Here is a 22,496-nt window from a genome sequence, read left to right as displayed (position 1 = left end):
TGAAAAGCCATGTTGGGGAACGCACACAGCAGGCAGCTTGGCACTGAAGTCCGGCAGCAGGGCTACAGCCTTAGGTCTAGATTCTTGGAAGGGATTTGGCAGGAGCAAGGCAGCCCAGTCCTTTAAGGAGTGACCCTTTAAGCAGGCTCCCAACGTAGGGGCTCAGGTAGAAGGACTAAGACAAAAGTTAAGTTACCACATGGGGTAGAGCCTAGACCTTGGGAACAAAGCAAAACCCCGATCGTCAATACTAGACTAGATATAGTAAGCACAAAAAAGCCCAGTAAATAAATTAATTTCTAGTACTGACAAGGGCCATGAAGAAGATAAAACAGAGTAACATGTACATTTAAATTTATTTATGGATTTAGTCACACATTTATAGCTGTAACTTCACACCTACTGTTGTTTTCTAAAAGCCATACATGGGTTAACTGGGACTTTAAGAGTTAGGCTATGGATTTGAGAACTAAAGTCATTTCAACTATCACCAAAGAGCACTTGCTTAGTAGTTTCTTCCCTTCCAGATGTTTTGTAGCACCATTTTACCAAAATTAAGATTTTCTTTCACTCTTGCAATTAGGAGAGGTAATTGATGTTCAAATGATAAACATCAACTGATGTTCAATTATTAGTACAATTGGTGTTCAACTTTAAAGGATAAAGGTCAGGTATGTGCATGTGGTGTGTGTGTGTGTGTGTGTGTGTGTGTGTGTGTGTGTTTAGACATTAAAACTGAATATTGGACTTATCAATTTAAGGGCTGTAAATAAAGGTAATGGATTCAAACACCAAAAAGGTGGTTAAAGTAGCTTATCTTTAATGTACTTCTCATACTTGAGATTCTAGATTTCCACATAGTTTTGTTTCACATTTTATCAGGTAAGTATGCTACATGGTTGATCAGTGGATTATCACATTGCATTTTTAAGGCTCTTCTTTTGTCTCATAAACATTCCTTTTTATTATCATATTTGAGTTTATGTAGCAATTCAGGCCCTCCAGATAATAACCCTGTATTTCAGTAACAATATTTTTGAAGTATTGGCATCATGCCTCATTATATTAAAGAAATATCCATGCCAAATACCTAAACATGACATGGTTTTTGACTTGATCTGCAAGTTGGCAGTAGAAAAGGAAATTCTGTAGTACCTCTATATTAACCGAATGCCATATCTACTTAAATTATCTAATATGTTACTGTAACCTACTTATGAAAACAGTAGTTTGCTTAGATGAATAGTCTATAAAATAGTAGGAACTGTTTTAATGCTGAAATGACCACAGAGCACACAAATGCCAAATTATATACAAAGGATTTTTCCTTCTTATACTCCAGAGGTCATCATCAGTGCCTTCAAAAACAACTTGAAAATATGTCCTCTCCAATGACATTTGGGTTACTATTTTGTCTTAATTTACCTCTTCCCATTATTATTGAAATACAGTTCAATTTTAAATATTTGTCTAGTTTAGATTTTGATATTTGTATAGAGATGTCTTTGTAGTAACCAGCAGTTTATTATTCTTTAGTGGTTTGGGATAGGAAGCTGTTTTTATAGCCTTTGACATCTCATTTAAAAATAATTAATTTGTTTCCTAATTTGCCATCTATAATGGGTTAATAGAGTAAAAAATCCTGATGTTGGCAATCAGCGGGAAGTTCTCTAGTGGATATATACAGAGTCTGCACTTTGCTCTAAAGAACCAGCTGCTTAAGCCTACAAGGAAGATGTGTGGTGAGTGTGGAAAAGGCCTGAGGCTTAATCATCTGTTTGCTCGTTGTGAATCAGGAGTGTGGTGCAGCTGCCAAGAGAGCAGAGGCAACCAGAGGCCAGGCTGGCAGTGAGAACTCCAGTAAATGGGTGGCGGCTCTTTCCACCCTGCACTCCCATCCCCAGCCTGGTGTCTTGGGGTCAGTTTGGGGTTCTCTAGTTAGCTGTATAAATGTTTAAGTGTTTAAAATTGGAGCTCATTCAGAGACAAGTGGTCAGGATGGAGAGAAAACTTGAAACCATGTTTATATAAGGAAGAGCTGGAGGAACTGAGGATGTTTATTCTGGAGGAGAGGGTACAGAATTGCTGTCTTCACAGATATAAAGGGCTGTCATGTAGAAGAGAGGTTAGATTTATTCTCCATGGCGCTGGAGGATAGAATAAGGGCCAACGGGGCAGATTTTGGCTCAGTTTAGGAATAGCTTTCTGCTGGTTACATATGTCCCTGAAAGGAGTGAACTGCCCCCAAAAGTAGTAATTTTGGATCTTGGGGACAACCATACCTAGGCAGATGGTTGCTACTGTATTCCAGGGAACGTCCCATGAGACTGGACTAAAGATCTCCAAAGTCATCCCAATGCTAAGGTCCTAGTTCACCATCTCTCTGTCCAGCAAACACATTTCTTGACGAAGCACAGTGCTAGGGGTGCGGAGACCTCCAGGCACTGGAGAAACCAGGCATGCAGACAGTGGCCACTGCACAGGGTGAGGAGTACAGTGATGGATGTGGGTGTGTGAGGTCTCAGAGTCCCGGAGAGGGCCCACGAATGCGATGCTTGGATGGCAGTGCCTGAGTTGAGTCGTAAGTAGTAGTTGGCCAGGTAACAAGTAGAGATAGGGCATTGCAGCAGGAGGGCCGAGCATGTGTAGAGGCCAGGGTGAGAGTGGGGGTGCAGATGGACAGGGAGAGAATAAAATGGAGCAGGAGCTGGAGCAGAAAGTGCTTTATATGCTAAACTGAGCATTTGGCTTTAGGAGTTGAAGTTTAGGAATAATGTAATCCGATTTGCATATATGAAAGGTGGCTCAACTGATAAGGTTGAGGATAGAGTGGTACCAACAGTGAAGTCACCCAGGGACTCCTCTCTGAGTCTCAGGTTTCTCACCCCTTATGTGAGGGACTTGGACTATTCTGCAGTATTCTATGAGGATAGTCATTCAGTATCATCCTTTATAATTTCACTTTGATTGTCAAGCCTGTGGTGTTCTAGGTCTCACCAGCCTCTGGGTACAAATGCAATCACATTGGCAATAATACCCAGATTTCATTCACACTTCTCTATTTTCCTGCTTAAGACCTCCAGACCCCCCGAAAATCATATCCAGTTGTCTCTGGGGCCCCCTGGGGATGTCCGATGGGAGAGCATAAGCTGACCCCTCCCACTTCTCATTCTGTTGTTATCTGAACCCACCTGAGGGTGGTGCTTCCTCATGCCAATCCTCTGTGATGACACCGCGGTCCCTGCCCGCCATAGATATCCCTAGAATTACAGCTTGCAGGGTGCCGAGGTGGCACTGCACTCCTCATGGTCTTCACTGCAACCCAGCCACACTGTTCCCAGCAAATGGGGGTAAACGGCTCACTTCCTCACTTCGTGTCACTTTTTTGTCACCTGGGCACGGGAGTGGGACTGGATAGGCTTGTATCTCCCAAAATCCCTCTTGACAAAGCTCCTCTGGTTTTGGCCTGCAAACCCAAGGCTGTGGGACCAATAGCTGAGAGAGACATCAGGGTTTTCTCTCCATTCCGGTTTCCCCCAGTCTCCCCTTGTCCTGGCTGGTTCTCCTTCAGCAGCAGAATGAACTATAATCCTAGAGCTTCACTCTCTGGATCATCAAACATGCGTACACCTGAGATGATGATGATTATCGTGCCTGGCACAGGGCTAAAAGCTTCTCATATACCATCTCATTTAATCACCCCCACCCTTGGAGATACTACATATTATTAGTATCCTCATTTGTAGGTGAGGATGAGGCTAAGAGGAATTAAGTAATGTGCTCAAAGTCAAACAATTGACGGAGCTAGAATTTAAAACCAGACTGCTCTGGAATATTCCAGACACCAAGCTCTTAACAAGTCCCCAACACTGGGACATAAAAACACTCATAATCTTATAACTTGATTAACAGTAAAGTGCTTACTTTGCTCATTTGTCATCTATGCATAAATTCCAAATTGGCTTTTGCATCCAGGGCTGGGAAGAAACGGTGGATGCTGCTATTTCCCACCTTTTGAAGACCTGCCTATCGAAGAGTTCCAAGGAGCAGGCTTTGAACCTCAGCAGCCAGTTGAGCACACCCAAAGACACAAGCCGATTGAAGAAACATATCACCTTGCTGTGCGATCGATTAGCCAAAGGTGGACGTCTCTGCCTAAGTACTGACGCAGCGGCTCCGCAGACCATGGTCATGCCAGGTAAGAGCTCCATTCATACTCCCAAAACACAACTGTACTTTGGCCAAATTAAAGGAATGTGCCTGTGGTTGTACTTGGGGTTTACATTTCATATTAAAGTGATGATAGCCAAGAAAATTGCTTTCACGTTTCCCCTCAGATATCCCAGGGTAACCACTTGGATAAATATTCTTGGGGTATTTGCTTGCTAGACATTTCTAGAATGGTATGTCTTTTTTCTTCCCTCTGCTTTTAAATATATGATGCATTTTGTTTTGCTTCTAACCAATAAAAAGTGGATTAGAGAATAAAACTATTTTTAAGGAAAATTTTACTAAATGTGATCTCACGATACCGTATTTCATAAATGTAAATAGCATAATACAAGCAGCTAATGTAGTCCAGATGAGTCCCATCCCTTCTGCTGTTTTCCTGGTTGTGGTCACCAGAATACGGGGGAAGAGACAAAGAAAAAGACTGGAGATCAGGAGACATGAGCAGGCTTCAGGGCTGAGCCCTCTGTGTGCCAGGGGGAGAGAGATCCCGGTTGCCCAGACCTGGGCAGTCAGTGATGACCATGGGCATCCAAGTCAGCCCTTCCCGCAGTCAGAGGGGCTGAGCCGTCAGTAGCGCTGCATTCGGTCCTTTAGAGGCCGCAGCTCCCAAGTCCCGCTTAGCTCTACTTAGTGTCTCTCTTTATGGCAGCAGCAAGGAGCATAAGTAAATGAATTTATTAAATGCAGCAGCGGTAGCATCTATTTCCTCCTAAAGCAAGGACCATAGTATGGGAAGTGGTGTGGAGTTTTTCATCTTCCTCCTTACATGCATTTCGTACACTTACCGCCCGCCCCCCCATGCTGATGTTACTGCTCATATGACCTGGATATGTTTGTTAACTTTCCAGAGTCTAGTTTCTCCTTTCAAAGTGGGTATAATAATGCCTTCCTTGTTGCCAGGGCATTATATGTTTGTAAAGCACCTAGCACAATTCTTGGAACAGAGATACACTTAAAAAATTCAAACTATAATTATTACCATTGTACGGATGTATGCATAATTCACCTTATAGATTTGGGGTGGAGAGAATGGCTGGCTTGGGACCATGGGATTCTGTATTCTATGGTTTGAAATTTTTTTTGCCTTAATCATACACAGGCAGAACCTAACTTTCATTCCAAAATATTTCTAATATGGCATCTCAGAATAGAATTGCCTTCCTACATAGAAACAGTTCTAATAGTTTGTCTTAATTTAGGTCTTCTTCATCTTGCCCTTGTTAACGTCCTCCTAACTGGTCCTTGGGCCTCGATTCATCCATCTCTGTCCACTGTTAGGATGATTTTCCTAAGAAATAAATATGTAGGCTTAATGAGATAGTAAATGAAAAATGTTCACTATAATCAGCAATCAGTATATGGCTCTCCCTCCTTTTTTGCCAATTGGAGAAACAAAGGAGGCTTGAGGGAGAAGGCCAAATACATAAAAGGGAAAGCTTAAAAAGAGATGGACTGACCCCCTGATTGGCTGGTGTGTTTGTCAGTGCAGGCCTCGGTAGCCCTGCGTTCTCTTCCCCACGTCCTCGTTGGAGCCTCTTTGGGAACAGCCACTAGGAGTCCGGTGGCATTGCTGTGAGCAAACACCTGGACACCTGGAGAGAAACGATGCTTCTTTAGTCACATTTATTGATTATAGAACTTTAGACATTTGTTTAACTAGATTTGGAAGCAACCTCAGGGCTGTGTCCTTAGAAACCCTTGATGTAAAATTTCTGAATGTTTGGAAGGAAGAGGCAGAGGAAAGGAGGAAGAGAAGGAAGGGAGGGAGAAATGAAGGAAGGTGGAAAATGTGTTTGTTCACAAACCAGGAATCTGGAAGCCAGGTGTGTGCCTGTCACGCTAGTCTAGCCGAGTTCATCCCGTTGGAGAGATTGAGGCTGTGCGTATTTGTTGCGGTCATAATTGATTGCTTTTACTTAATGATGACCCACTTTTTGACTTTAGTTGAGTGACTCTCCCTCCCACCTGCCATATCCAGTCATGATAGCGAGTTCTTAAAATTTGTTAAATCAGTGCTCTTCGTCATTACCATGCTCCATTATTGCCTATAATACCTTTCCTCCATAGAGCTCAGATTTTTCACATACTAATTTCCGTTCTTAACACGTTTTTGAGGTAGAAGAAACATGTAGAATTATTGCTGTTTTACAGATAGAAATGGAGTTAAGGAAAGCTAAATATCTTTCCCAGAGTTACATGGTTACTGGAAGGGTTAGGTCTAGAATCCAAATCTTGTAGCCCACTGTGCTTCCTTCTAGACCACACAGACCACACGGTACAAATATATTTCTAGCCAGAGCCTCCTCCTGTGTGAGCTATTCTTGATCTGGCCTTGTTTTCACTTAAATTGGCCTAGGATTGTGGGAGGAAAAGGGCAGAAATTTCACACAGTCTCTTTTCTTTGCTATGAGGAATATAATAAGGATTTACCCTGTATTTGCTTTGTGCTTAATTTTTATTATCTCAGTAGGTGACATGGTACCATTATTACAGAGATTATTTCTGCTTCAAACCAGTAGTTGTGAAATTTATGATGTTTAGCTATAGTAGTTGTTTCAGAATATGTGAAGGTAAAGTGGCATATTAGAAAGGAGTAGATTACTGAACACATAAGCATACAAGCATTTTTCACAGACATGATCTTTTTTTAATAGCTGGGCAGGAACTCAGAAATCATCTGGTTTACTTCCCTCTCTTAATAGCTGAGGTAACGAAGGCCCTAGGAAGATGAAGTGACTTAGTGGTTGACATTAAAAGGCAGGGGTGTCTGTAATTTTACCATGTTCCCTATTAAATTGCAGATGAATCTCAGAATAAAAAACTCTTGGTCTTCTCTAGCCTCATGACTTTATGAACCCAGCACCTTGGATGTGCCCTTTCTTTGCTCCAGTAAAGGCCATCATGACAACATCCTCCCTGGTGTCCAGAATTTGAAAATATTTCCCACTGGGAATTACCTTATGGACTTCTTTGCCTCACATTTCTCCTGCTTGCCTTTATCAACCTTCAGTTTCTCTATCAGGATTTAGCCTAATCTTTATTGGGTATTCTTTTTATTACAGAACCATCAAACTTGTATTTTTCTTATCTGTACCTCTGTATTCACATCTTTCAGCTGGGGAATATTGCATTTTCATTAAACGTCTTTTTTCTAATCTCAGTGGTATGTATTCTACCCTTAGAATAAGAGTTACAGAGGGCCACCAGGGTAGTGTTTAAAAAAAAATCTGAATGTGAATGCCTTTAGTTGCCTAGCTGGCTTAATCATACCTGTTTGTTACTTGCTGCATCCCTGCAGGTGCTTGAGTCTGAGGTTTACCTTAGATTGCTAGATTGATTAAAGTATGGAAGGTTCAAGACTAATTGGTATCAGAAAAAGACTACCTGAAACTGGAACCAACATTTCATTGTTTTCATTAGGAAAACAAAAGATTTGTTTGAAAAAGAGTAAAATTAAAATTAACAGTAAGTTTATCATATATTTGCCAAAATTTATGTTATGCCTGCAATTTTGTGCCAGTTCTTAGATACAGCAATGAAGGAATTGTGTGAGGTTTTTGTTTTTGCTTTGTTTCTGGTATGATGATGGACACTCAAATTTGGCCTAACTAGCACCTTCACAAAGAAGGTAATTTTTAGGAAAAAATATTCCAAGGCATTATCCATTTTCCTAGGGGTCTTTCTTTGATATGCAAACCATTTTCTTCAGAAACATCTATCATGTCATCATTCTAGCCAATTTTCTTCTCTTCATTGTTAACTGGACCAATTGCCAGATTTTCTTTTTTTTTTTTTTTTTAAACATCTTTTTTGGAGTATAATTGCTCTACAATGGTGTGTTAGTTTCTGCTTTATAACAAAGTGAATCAGCCATATACATACACATATACCCCCGTATCTCCTCCCTCTTGCGTCTCCCTCCCACCCTCCCTATCCCACCTCTCTAGGTGGTCACAAAGCACCGAGCTGATCTCCCTGTGCTATGCGGCTGCTTCCCACTAGCTATCTATTTTACATTTGGTAGTGTATATATGTCCATGCCACTCTCTCACTTCGTCCCAGCTTACCCTTCCCCCTCCCTGTGTCCTCAAGTCCATTCTCTACATCTGCATCTTTCTTTATTCCTGTCCTCAGTTGCCAGATTTTCTCCGGGTACTGTCCTTGCATGTGATACAAGCGGTTCTCTAATAACACTTTAACTGCATTGCATCTTGCATCATTTGCAAGATTTGTAATTTCCCTCTGCAACACATTTATGCTGTATTTGCAACAGTTTCCAACAGTTGGTGAGAGATGAACCAATACAAAAAGTTGATAGCAGATGGGGATTCCTCTAGTGTTAAATGTGGAAAGATACTGGAGTAGAGACTAATTTTATAAGTGGCCAATCAGTTTTTGAGTGAATATCTTTGTATTATGCTTTTGCTTTTTTATGATTACAATTGGGATAATTAGAACATCTATAAGTAGGAGAATCCCCCCCTCCCCCAAATTATGTATGTAAGAATTTAGAAGGTGCTAGCCTGAATTCTGATCTCATGTGCTAATGTGGCATTTCAAAGCAATGGAGAGAGGACAAGGTGAATTAATTGAAAAATGTTGCTGGGAACAGGCCAACCATTTGGAGAAAAAATAGTTAGATTCCCTAACCCATTCTGTGTGCCACGATACATTTCAGATGGATAAGAGATATAAATGTAAAAAAAAAAGGAAACACAAAAACACAGAATGAAATAGAGGTAGATACATAGGTATGGAGGTGCAGGATAGGTCTTTCTAAGTAAGTCAGCAAAGGCAGAAAGCAAAAGACAGAGCTTCAGTGATACACGTCTCACAATCTGGTCCAGAAGCATATAAACCGAGGTGTGTGTTAATGATAATTATCCTAGGTGCCACAGTTATAGGTGGTGTCTGAGTGTCCTCCTGCTATTTCTCTTCCATATAATGTGTACATTTTCCTACAAATAACGTATATAACTTTTGTAAAAAGAGACTGTGATAGAAAATGCCAACAATAAAATGACTATAATTGTATCAGAAATGGTGGTAAGGAAAAAACAAAGATTGGTTTCATAAATCAGGAAATTAATGACTTTTATGTTATTCACGGGCAATGACCTGTGTTTATGGGGCTTGTCTGTATTTCAGTTCTGATAAACAAACCCAGGTACTTTGCAGGACTTTGTGCAGCTAGTTTATGGATTCTGCCTCCTTCCAACCTCTGCCTCTCCTCTCCAAAAGTAGGCCAAATCATGCAAGTTATTGATCTCTGAGCACTTTTTTAACCTTTTCCCAAGTGGCTTCATAATTGCTAAATTGGGTGAGCACTTTGCCTACAACCCCCTTGACTGCTCTGCAGCCTTTTTCAGTGAGACCATTTCCTTCTTAGAACGTTTTCATTCCTTGGCTTCTCTTTTACTGTTGGAAACTGTTCCTGGCCCCCTCAGGCTTGTCTTTTCCAGTCTGCTTTGTGCCTTCTTGTTCCTTTTCGTCTCTTGACTATTGGTGTTCCATCTTTATGGTCTCCTGGACGATCTGATCCAACTACCGCCTGAATTCCACGTGCTTCTAAATTTTTACCTTTCTGTCTGGCATCTTCCAGGTTTCACATGTCTCCATCAGTACCCCACAGTCCTCTCCAATTCCACATGCCTGAGTTCATCTCCTACGGTGCGCCTGATCTCAGTCGATGATATTACCCAATGCCCAGGCCAGTGTCCTCAGAAACAATCTTGAGTCTGTTTCCTTTCCTCTCCATGTTCAGTCAGTCACCAAAACCTGATGGTAGCACCTCCCAAATATATCTCTTTTCACTCTCCACATTGCCATTACATTACTAATGCTCTTATCTCCTATTCAGACTACTAAAATGACCTACCAATAGTCTTCTTGTATTAAAAATCCTCTTTTATTTTTAGTACTACCATCAAAAACAAACAACTTATGAATGTTCATATCAACATTATAATCAAAAAGTGGAAACAATCCAAATATTCCTCAAATGATGAATGGATAAATAAATATAGTATATCCATACAGTGGAATATTCTTTAGCAATAAAAAGAACTACAACATGGATGAACCTTGAAAACATTATGCCGAGTAAAAGAAGCCAGTCCAAAAGACCATATATTATATGATTCCATTCATATAAAATGTTCAGAATAGGCAAATTCATAGAGATAGAAAGTATATTAGTGGTTGCCTAGGCCTGGGGGTGAGGTGGGCATGGGGAAGTGCATAGTGATGGCTAATGGTATGGATTTTCCTTTCTTGTAGCTAAATCTGTATACATCCATAATGAATTTATACTTTTCCATGAATATGAGTTTCTTTGGAAAAATAGGGATCTGGGTATGTTACTTCTCTGCTTGAAAATATTCAACAGGTGTTACCTACCACATTAAATCAAAAGTTCTAAGCCTGAAATACAATGCTCCTTACTAAATAGACCCACATTATCCTTCTACCCTTATATTCTGTACTTTCTTCCTTAAAATCCTTTACTAATACTGAATTTCTCAGTATTTTCCATATACACAATGCTTTGTAAGCTTCTATACTTTTAAATAGTTTCTTTGACTTAGAGTGTCAGTCTTTAGCTGGTGGTAAAATTACCACTAATTTCTGAAGACCCAGAAGAAATGATATTCCACAAAGCGTTCGTTGGCCTTCCTGGTACTACTAGTTCCTCTCTGTGCTTCCCTGGTCTCTAGTCATATGGCTCTTACAGTACTTATTGTAGGGTACCATTGTTTAATATTTTTACTTCATCCCTTACCACTGTATTAGTTTGCTAGGGCAAACTAATAACAAAATACCACAGGCTGGGTGGCCTAAACAACAGAAATTTATTTTCTCACAGTTTTGGAGGCTGGAAGTCCAAAATCAAGGTGCTCATAGGTTTGATTTCTCCTGAGGTTTTTCTCCTTGGCTTGCAGATGGCCACCTTCCCTCTGTGTCCTCACATGGCCTTTTTCTCTGTGCATGCACACTCCTGGTATGTCTTCCTCCTCTTATAAGGATACTAGTACTTTTGGGTTGGGGCCTCACCCTCATGACCTCATTTAACCTTAATTACCTCTTTAAAAGCCCTATCTCCAAATACAGTCATATTGGGGGTTAGGGCTTCAACCTGTGAATTTTGGGGAGGACATAAGTCAGTCCATAATACCTCCAGATAGAAAGTAAGTACATGAAAGACTCAATATATTGATATATTGTATTCTTTTTTGTGAACACAGCATCCTACTTATGCCTGGTATATATATAGTTGATGCCCATCATATATTTTTTAAACTTCTTATTTTGAAATAATTACAGACTCACAGGAAGATGCAAAAATACTACATAGAATACCATGTAACCTTCATCCAGCTTTCCATAATGGTGATATTTCATAGACTGTAGTATAGTATCAAAAATAGGAAACTGACCTTGGTCTACCTTATATTTTAGAATGAATCAGTGGAGCTGTTTCGAAAGAGGCTAAATCTTGAAGTAAGTGTGAATTTTAGACTTTTAGAAAGGATAGTGGCAGATATTATAGATAGAGTTGGTGATCTAAGCAAGGAGGTATGGATCTGTAAGTAAACTGGTTAAGTTTCAGATTAGAAATTCAGTTTGGTAGATCAGTAAGCATCTTTTGCTATAGGAACTTGAAAAGCTGGATAAAAGAGATTGAGCATGATGCAAATGGTGATGGAAGCTATTATAGATTCTTAAGCTATAAGTGATTTATGAAAAAACAGTGTTTTGTTCAATTTTAAAAATGGTTTAAAAAACAAAACAAAACAAAAATAACTCCCAGTGTTTTAGAAATACTAATCTGATGGTGGTATGCAGGATAGAGAGAAGTATGAAGAATAGGGAAGAATATAGATAGTTCATCAAGTTTTTTAGTTGCCATTGATGGAAATGATTAAGTTTGTAATTTTGTTATGAATAATGTGCTTCATTTCAAATACAGTGAGCTTGAGATGATTAAGATGCATCCAAGAAAAGAAATATGTCAATAGCTGGATCTGAGGGATTTGAGTTGAAGGGAAAGATTAAAGCTTGAAAGTAGATTTTAGTATCCTCAGCTTAGAGGTCATCATTGCAACTTTGCAATTGGATGAACCCTCTGGTAGTGAAGGCAGAAGCTGGGGAACACTGGATTTGGGACTTATCTGCAGAGCCAGACAAGAGGTGGATTCTACAGGGAGGAAGTGAATTTCAAGGAATTCCCAGAAGAGGTTGTGTCAGTACTATAAAGGACAGAAGAAGGTCAAGGAAAGATCCTTCTGTAACTGGATGGAACAGTTTAGGAAGGCAGATAGAAAAAGAAGTAAGTAGGCTATGATCAAGATTTTTATTTCTTTTCTTTTTCTTCTCTTTAGAAAAGATATTTCGAGATGTTTGAAGGTCAGGGGGTGGTGGCAAGATGAGAGTGCTAAAATCCAACATTCATGTTAAATGGGAAGGTTTGAGGAGGCAGAGGAATAGTCTAGAATACAGGTAAACTGAAAAGAGTTAGTATTTGAGAAGAGAAAAAAATGAGAACCCAGATATAAATTGGAAGTATAGGGAGATTTAAAGAAAAGAAAGTTTAATGAAGTCCAGCCACATGAGCTTTGGAGAAATAAAGTTTTATAATAATCTGTGAGCAAGAAGGGGTGAATGGTGAGGTGGTAAATTAAGGTTGATTTGCAGTAGCTGCTGTGGGAAGGACAAACTCAACCATTTAGCAATTGTGCAGCTACTTATTCTTCAGGAGCCATAGTTTCCTCACTTGAAATATTGAGATAGCACCACCTTGTTTTGAAATAACACACTGTTTCAAAATTGTTTTGAAAATCAAACTATATTGTTACAAGTAAAGAAAGCATTCAGTTTTTAATAGGATGCTCGTAATTATCCATTGTAATAGGGAGTCCATACTGGGATGAATAAAGGTTAGTGGAAGAGCATTTGAATCCAGGATTATGGTTGTATTTGAGAGGAGAAGCAATTAGGAGTAACTATCTGGGAAGGCCTATCATCAAAGACCTAATAGAATAACATTCTCCCTGTGTGTACTTAGCAAATACTTGTTGATAGACAAGCTGGCTGGTAACTAATTAGAATGTGATGACCAAAGCCCAGTTTCTTGGAAGTAGGGCTGTTAATACAGGAATAGAATACCAGGGGAGTTTGAGGAATTTCCTTCTCTACAGATGTTTAAACTAATACAGATAGTCAACAGTCTAAAGATACTTTGGGGAAAACCCTGCCTGAAAGTAGGGGGGATGAATTAAATAACTTTTAAAGTGCATCACTATTTCTGTTTCTTTAGTCGTGTCGTATGAACAAATATATAAAATGTACATTTTTACCGTCATCCAGCTGTAAATGTGAGCTGTCTTTTCTTTGGACTATTCTCATATGAAATATTATAATAGAAAACCGAACTCTGTGTAATTTTCAATATCCTTAAAAATTACATAGGTTGGCCAAAAGAAAGAGTATCTTTGTAACACTGGAGCATCCATGAGGAAGATATTTATCTCTGAGGCTTTGTATGATATCAAAAATAACTTTTCTCACATATTCGATTGACATTTGGGACTGTTTTATCTTCAAATGGGAGGATGAAAAAATTTGTATTTATTCCAGCCACTGTTGGTTTGAAGGGATTTCTACAAATTCAATTTGTAAAATTTTTTTCTAGTTTTCTTCCCCTCGACTTCTACCCCTGCCCGAACTTCTGCTATCTCAGTGGGTTTGCCTTCAATAGTAAGGTTTTACTGGTTCACCTCAAAATTGTAGTAAATACACATCCTTTTTTCTTCCCTTCAACTTTTATTCCCAATACCTGCTGACTCTCTGAGGAATTCGATCTTCAACAATAAATTCTCTGCTTTCAGTGTAAGTTCAGGAATATTATTAAAGTTGTATTTATTTTCATTTTCCTTTAGATTTTAGGGTGCCTGGATAAAGTATTTCAAGTGCTTAAAAGCAACTCACCAACCAGTTACTTATGTGAGACAGTCATTAAAACTTATTTTATATCACTTTATTTTCACTTAAAATATATGCATAATGAGAAAATCCACAGATAGATGGGGCAGACCCAGCGATCTGGCCTCCTCCTGTGGCTTAGTCATTTTTAGTTTTGGTCAAAATACCTGGCCTAAGCTCAATGGCATTCTGCTTCTGACACCGCACAGACCCCCACAGGGAAAGGTGATGTTCTTGCAGTTTGAACTGCTGAATGAAGTCTGGTCTAAGCTGCCGGCCTTTAAAAAAAACTTTTCCTCCTAAACTTAAAATAAATTTTTTTATTGTATTTATTCAAATAAATTGTTGGAATAATTAGCCCCTTCTGATTTATGTGTAATGTGGTTATTTCTTAAACAATTTAAAATTAAAATGAAAAACTATTATAGCTGGTGGTTCTCGGAGCATATAATCTGATTCTGAAAAGTAAAGCACCTTTAGTTGTATTCCTCTGTACAGTATGTCTCAACTCTGTATGTTTTTTAAAATGTAGCTTTTTGTTTTTAAAATGTTTAATTTTTTATTTAAAAATAAACATTTTGGTTAGTTAGAAGTTTTGTAATTTCTTTCACGTCTACTTTCTGAGCCATACTCCATGCCATATGGAAAATGTTACTGAAAAATAAAGTGATGTCACTCTCTAGCTTCAGGAGCTGTGATTTATGCTAATACCAATAGGATGATTTTTATTTGGTACAGGTATTTGCATATTGGTTGTTTTAAGATATTTTTGGCTTTTACATTTTTTGGTAAAAAGTAGGCTTGGAAGTGACTGTAACCATAAAATGAGAAGCAAATACATTGTACTAGTGAGTAGTGTGGCAAGGGGTGCAGGGCTCCAACTTACTAGTATTCTAGTTATAAGCAAGTGCCATGGCAGATACCAAGGGTTCTGGTGTGAAGTCTGGTGAGTTTCAATGAAAAAATAAAGTTCGATGCAGCACACTTTGTCACTGGGACATTTAGTCAGTATACTTATGCAGATAAGTTACCTGATGTTGTTATCTGTTTTTATTATTTATTTATTTATTATTATTATTTTTATAAATTAATTAATTAATTTATTTATTTATTTTTGGCTGCGTTGGGTCTTCGCTGCTGTGCGTGGGCTTTCTCTAGTTGCGGTGAGCGGGGGCTACTCTTTGTTGCAGTATGTGGGCTTCTCATTGAGGTGGCTTCTCTTGTTGCAGAGCATGGGCTCTAGGCGTGCGGGCTCCAGTAGTTGTGGCACGTGGGCTCAGTAGTTGTGGCTCACGGGCTCAATGGTTGTAGCTTGTGGGCTCTAGAGCGCAGGCTCAGTAGTTGTGGTGCACGGGCTTAGTTGCTCTGCAGCATGTGGGATCTTCCCAGACCAGGGCTTGAACCCATGTCGCCTGCACTGACAGGCGGATTCTTAACTACTGCTCCACCAGGGAAGCCCTGTTTTTATTTTTTTAAGAGATTAAAAAAATAATCTCTCCTTTCAAAATTAGATAAAACGTGAGTGCTATAATTTTTAAAACTTAACATGTTAACTCATGGAAAATCACTGATAATTTATACACTTTATAAATTTATAAATTATGTACTTCATCCATCATTTCCATTAAAAAACACATCATATAACAAGCCAAGATTGAGACCCCAAAGTGAAATTGTTGTTAAGTTCTTACTTACTATGTTTCAGGCACTGTTCTAGGTACTAGAGGCACAGTGATAAACCAGACAAACAATTCCTGCCCTCATGGAGCTAACATTCTGGCATCGGGCAGTCAATATACAGAAAACCAAATTTTAGACAATGAAAATGCCAAGCAGCAAAATAAGTCAGAGTAAGGGGAAAGAGTGCCAGTTATAAACCATTTGTGCCCGTGTCTTTCTTATGACTAAAGCTTCTTTCTCTTTTCCTTCATTTAGTGAAATGGAAGGATGGTATATTTTATTATTTGAGACAGATTCTTTGTGTGACTAGTTAAAATAATTCTGTGTTTAGTTATATAATTTAGTTTATTACTATTACTATTATTTGGGCACTATAATTTTCAAAGTTTTCTGATGAAAGAATGTGTTTCAATTTCCAGAAAAAGAAGCCAAAGTAATTCTTTTTAAAATAAAATTTTATTGAAATATGGTTGATTTACAATGTTGTGTTAGTTTCAGGTGTACAGCACAGTGATTCAGTTATATATATATATATATATATATATATATATATATATATATATATATATATTCTTTTTTAGATCAAAGTAATTCTTGAGAAATTTTCCTAATAAATTTGATAAAATATCTGTAGTGATCATTAAAACACTTTGTACCATAAAAACAGTTTTCATATTATTTTCATCATATCTTTGAGTTTATTCTTATTTTTGTGTTATATCATCAGTCATTATTGTCTACTCTCTGTTGACATCAGCTTTCTAGAAGATGACATCTCTGAGGGCAGAGACTGTCATTCATTTCCAAACTCTAGAATCTACACAGAAGGTGCTCAGCACATCCTTGTGAGATTGATTTGAATTGAACCATTTACCTGAACGTTATCTCCTCCCTTTTCTGATTTCACATCACTCAGTTCTCTATTCCTCTGTACCCCTGCCTTCCAACACACCCACTCCACCTCCATCTGCTCCTCCACTCCCTTTTTGCTCTGCCTTGTGGAACCCCGTGGATTTCTAACCTAGTTTCCTTATCAGTTTCCAGCCTGAGTAAATCTTTGGCTTTCCTTGGATCTGCTCTGGGACTGGAAGTAGTTGCTAATATTAATCATAAAACTGACCCAACTGCTTCTATCTTCTTTCATGCTGTGTAACTTCACCTGGATCCTCCCCTGCTAATTAGAATGCTATTTACTTGTTTTTGATTGATTTCCCGCCTTATTTTCAACAGAAGTTAATCCTTGTCATTTTACTCAAGATCTCACCTCTTCTCCAAACTGAGCAGAAGACATCCTCCTGCTATACCATGAAGATCAAGACTGTCAAAGCAAACTCTGCTTCCCATCAGTTTACTTCAGAATTTCTTTTGTAATTTTATTCATTGTTTGTCTTTCTGTTCTTTCTCAGAAGAAGACACACTTGATTTTAGGATTAAACTCAGACTTCTTACTTTGGCCTACAGGACTCTGCTTCCTTTCTCTCTCTCCATCCAGTCCTCTACCAGCAATTCCCCCACAATTCCTCTTGCCCTCTCTGCTTTAGGCCCACAAGTCTCCTTTCAGTTCCACTGATCAAACTTTTCCTTGCCTCAGGTCTTTGCATATGCTGGTCCCTTTGTCTTGAATACTGTCCTCTATTTACCCCCAAACTTTCACCCACCACAGATACTCATGCTCACCAGCTAATTTATATCCATCCTCAGGTCTCAACTTACAGGTCACTTTCCTGTAAGAGTTTTTCTATGACCCTTGTTATTCTCACACATGGCCTCTTGGACTGTTTCTTTAGAGCATAAAGCATAGTTCAAAATTATATGTTCATTATGGGTTTATTTAATATTTTCCCCACTATACTATAAGTTTCATGAGGAGAGAAACAATGTCTGTGTTATTCACTACCGTATACTGCTCAGCTCAGCGCCTGCCATGTAATGAGTATCCCAAAGACAGTTAATGGATGAATTGCCTCCTTTCCTGTATTCTTGTTTCCTCAGGGACCTTGTAGCCCCATATTCATCTCACTTGAACCATCTGCCTTTTATTTTCTGGTGTTGCTTTCTCATTTCTAAACTTTGCTCAGTTTTCCTCTGTTACGTTACATTGACTATCTTCTTTTTCTTCTCCTCCAGACTTATAAATTATACCAATTATATTGTGGTCTCTTAAATATAAATGTGGGATGAAGCTAATAGCAGTATCTGTAAACAATTCATCTTTGGTATAGGGAACAATATTAGAAGTATAATTTGCACATGTAAAATTTTTGAAAGGGGGAAAGGAGTTTTCTTCATGAAATAGGACTATTTTTTGTTCATTTAACAAAAATTAAAAAAAAAATACCATCATGTTCCAGGCACTATACTGGGCATTGGAATATACTGATTAAGAAGAGAGACACCATTTCCACCCTCATGAGAGCTTACATTCTGGTGGAGGAGCCAGATAATAAACAGAAGAGTTGCAGGTTGTATTATGTGCGGTGAAACAGATAAGAAGTTGAGAGTTGCCAGTGGGGGCTTCTTTAGACAGGGTGTTTGGGGAAGGCTTCCGTGATGTGAAAGAAAGAACTAGGGGAGGGGCATTCCAGGCTGAACAAATAGGATTCAAAGGCCTGGATTTGCTAAGGGAGTAGAACTTAAATGTTCACACATACACACACACACACACACACACACAACACACATAGGTAAATATGTGAACTGATGAATGTGTTGATTAACTCATTGAGGGGAATCATTTCACCACTTATTATATATCAAATCATCACATGTACAGTTTAAATCTCTTACAACTTTATTTAATTATACCTTAATAAAGCTGGAGAAAAGAGAATTTAAAGGGCTGGAGTTGAGAAAGGGCTTAGTGTATTCAAAAGATACTTGATGGCTTGATCTTAATGAGGAAGTGTGGCAGGGAGAGCCACATCATGGAGTATTCCTTACATTTATGGTAAGGAATTTAGATGTTATCCTATGAGTAGTGGGAAGCCATCAAATGGTTTTAAGCAGGGAAATTATATGATCAGATCTATGTTTTTAAGAATTACTATGGCTACTGTGTCTGGAATGATTTGGAAAACAGCTGGAATGGAAGCAGGGGGAGAACTAGAGAGACTATTGTAGAAGTGTAGGCAAGAGATGACGATGACTGGAGTTGTGGCAATGGCATATTTTAGAGGCTAGAATATGTAGAACGTGGTGATGGATTGCATGTAAGGGGTGAGATGAGGGAGGAAGCAGAGATGACTCCTGGAATGTTGGATTTAGTAACAAGGTAGACAGTAATGCTGTTGGTGAAATGGGGAATGTGGGGGAAGACCAGTGTGTGTGTGTGAATGTGGATGATGGGGAGGACAGAATAAAAGACTCAGTTTTGGGCCTTTTCCCCCTGTGAGGCCTAGTGGGCACCCAGTCGTAAATGTTGAGTGGTCTGGATCTCAGGAGAGAAGCCGGGGCAGCAGAGAGACTGTCGGGAGGCGGCAGCCTCTGTATGGTATTTGAAGCTGGATGGGCTCACTTGTACGGAGAGAGAAAACAGAAGGGAGGCCTCGTCTAAATCTTGAGGCCTTCCAGCATCTCGAGGTCAGGAAGGGCAAGAACCAACATCGGAAATTGAGGAGAAGTAGCCAAGGAATGAGTAAGACGAAAACTGTGAGAAAGGAGCCACATGGAAGCCAAGAGAGGGGAGAATTTCCAAGGTCAGCATTGTCACATGCTGCTGAGATGGAGCAAGATGAGGGCAGAGGTGGGAGCTGACAGACTTTTACCTAAGGTTCTAATATATTTTGTAACATTTCTTCTTTTGTATATTTATTCCTTATCATTAATGGAAATAAATTTTATTTTTTTTTCAGTTTATAGAAATAGAGAGTTTAAGCATTGTATCAAACAAATCAGTACTTTGTCCCCATCTTGTTATTTCTTCAGAAGTACACAGTATCAACCCCATTCCTAATAGAACAGTACCAAGTTTCTTGATTAGGTTCAGGCCCTTCATAATCTGGCTTAATCGTCACTTCTTTCACTCCTCTTTATCCTGAACCCTTAGCTCCAGTTAGGCCAGTTTCTTTACTTATTCCTTCTTTATGTTCCGGGTACTGTTGCAGGCAGTGGAAAATTGATGGTGAACAAAACAGACATGGTCTCTACCATTACGGAGTCTATTTTGTCAATTAATGAAATAATCATACAGATATCCAGTTACAAAATGAGGTACATACTATGAGGCAAAAGATGATAGAGGCTCAGACTTGGGAAGTAGCAGTGGAAATCAAGAGGAGCAGATAGCTATGAGAATTTTGCAGGAGAGAAAATCAGCAGACTTTATTAATTGATTGGAGATAAAGGTTGAGTGGAAAAGAGAAGTATTGGGGAGGGCTCCTGGATTGCTTGTTCTAGTTGACTGGTGCTCCATTCATCAAGAAGGTATCTTTGGAAGACAACGAAGGTTGAAGGAGACAGGTCATGAGTTCAATTATATCCAAATTAATTTGAGTGCTTATCTCATGTCTGCTTTTCCTGCAGGAAGCCTTCCCTGAATATTCTATCCTTTGCTAATTATTCTAACTCCTATAGATTAAATAATGTTAGCAATTTCATATGCTTCAGCCCAGTACTTACTGTCAATACTTCCCACTGGCACTTCTTATTACACTGTCTGGTTCTCTAATATGCTGTATATCATTCTAATTTAGAACACAAACTCCATGTGGGCAGAGAGTACATGATTACTATTTTTGTTTATACAGTTGACAACACTTGGCAAAGTATGATGTTATGTAGTAGTACGTATTTGAATCCCCAATGTTACTATGGGATTTTCTTAAAATAAGGCTAATTTCTTATGGGTTAATTAATAATCTACAAAGATTCATTAGATAACAAATGTCTTCCAGGGCAACAGGAATGAATGAGTTTATTGACATAAAGTGAATTATATACTCTGACATTCTAGTGGAATTTGTTCCCTATCTGGAACTACTTTCAAATTAAAGATGTGAAACCCCTACTACTTACTGTGTTGAGTAGTATTAACTGAACTTCAAGTAAAAGACAAGGATGGTGAACCCTTGAGTTTTGCCAGTCTTATATTTTGCTTTTTGTGAGTTATTTCTTTAATACATTACAAAACATCATCTAAATTTGTGTCTGTTATAGAATTTGATAACCCCTTCCTACTTCAAATTGGCCTCAGAGACTTCAGCATTGGAAAGTTGGGATTTTATTTTCCCAGCTCTTTAAATGTAATATATTTGAAGACAGAGGCACTGTCCTGTAAGTTTATAGCCTAAATAAATCTATTTTAAAGGTGTGCTGGTCTGGGGCCAGGTGGCATAGTGAGATGACATATGAGCTATTCACATTTGAAGACCTGGCATTAAACACATCTCAGGATGCCAGGAAAATGACATTAGAGGTGTCAATTTGCTGGAGTCCTTGGTGGGCATCTGAGAACATCACAGAACCATTGTAAGGTCTTACATAATGTATCCTCTGTAAATTATATTGCTCCATTAGCCACCTAAGGTACAAAAGGGCAATTTGAATGACTTCAGTTGGCATTCAGAAATCTTATTTTAATAAGTAATGAGAAGTACAAGACTATCTGAAAGAAAACCAGCCGAATCTAAAGGGTTGTGTGTGGAACTGGGAGTTGAAACTTAATCTTTTATATTTCTCTAGTCTTTATCTGGCTCATCAGTTATTTAGCAAATATTTACTTAATCCTTTTCCGAGCCTTTATCATTTCAGGCATGGATTTTCTAACAAGACAAGTTACCTTTCTTCTTCCTGGCTTCAGGTCTCCTACAAATGCCAATAATAATATTTCAAAGAAGTATCATGAAAAAACTTATTATTACTCAAAAAAAAAATACCATAATAATCCTGTCTTGAATACTTGTAAAATCATCTCTCAATAATCCCAAGGTGCTTAATTGGACCGCTTATCTGAAGATCTTTTACCTTTTTTCATTTGCCTTTGCCAAGAATGTCTAGAAATTATACACTCAGTTTCCATTTGAATAGCTTTTTGAATTACTTAAAAGGCCATCAGCGTGAATTCATGTTTAGTATCTGAATCTAAGGTTTCCTTATTGTAGTTACACATTGTGTGCTAGCCAGAAACATCACTTAATTTGAGAAAGCATAAAATGCTCAAAGGTACCAGTCAGACTTTGATTTTTATTGTGAAAATATATTGCAGTAACTCACAGACTTACTGTTTGTTAACTTGACCTCTTTAGTTCCTTTCCTTTTGCATTTAGCATAAGTCCTTTACACAAAATGGTCTGGTTAATGATTTTTTTCAGAGGAGACTCTAACCAGGAAGGCAGTGATGGTGGACCATGACAGCTGATGAGGGGTGATCCTGGGCAAAGTGTGTCTGTCTTCTTTCTTTATCCAAGAGGAGGATTCAGTCTGAAACCAAGCTACCCACAGATTTGTGGCATTTCTAAGGAGTTGGTCCAAGTTGATAGTGCTCCAGGCTGCTTCCGGGCTCTCTTCTTTCCAAAGATCCTCCTGTTGGCTAGGGTGGTGGGGATCCTCCATGGAGTGCAGTATGCTGAAAGACAGGCAGATGGTTTTTCACTCAGTGTCTCTGA

At 38.7% G+C, this 22,496-nt stretch overlaps 1 protein-coding gene across 9 annotated transcripts in view; it reads left to right on the top strand.

The window, feature by feature from the left end:
* BBS9 (Bardet-Biedl syndrome 9) overlaps window positions 1-22,496 on the top strand; it is a 713,234-nt gene that overhangs the window by 395,711 nt on the left and 295,027 nt on the right. For all 9 annotated transcript variants that reach the window (XR_009504851.1, XR_009504850.1, XR_009504853.1 and 6 more), the window contains one exon: window positions 3,976-4,198. Coding sequence is in view for 3 of the 9 variants with exons in the window: in XM_059932716.1 (XP_059788699.1) it covers window positions 3,976-4,198 (223 nt within the window). In the remaining 6 variants the exon portion in view is untranslated. The remainder of the gene's footprint in view (window positions 1-3,975; window positions 4,199-22,496) is intronic.

This window comes from Balaenoptera ricei, chromosome 9 (assembly GCF_028023285.1).
Source record: "Balaenoptera ricei isolate mBalRic1 chromosome 9, mBalRic1.hap2, whole genome shotgun sequence".
NCBI classification, from domain to species: domain Eukaryota; kingdom Metazoa; phylum Chordata; class Mammalia; order Artiodactyla; family Balaenopteridae; genus Balaenoptera; species Balaenoptera ricei.
Note: the sequence above shows the minus strand (reverse complement) of the source record. Positions and strands in the feature narration are given on the sequence as shown.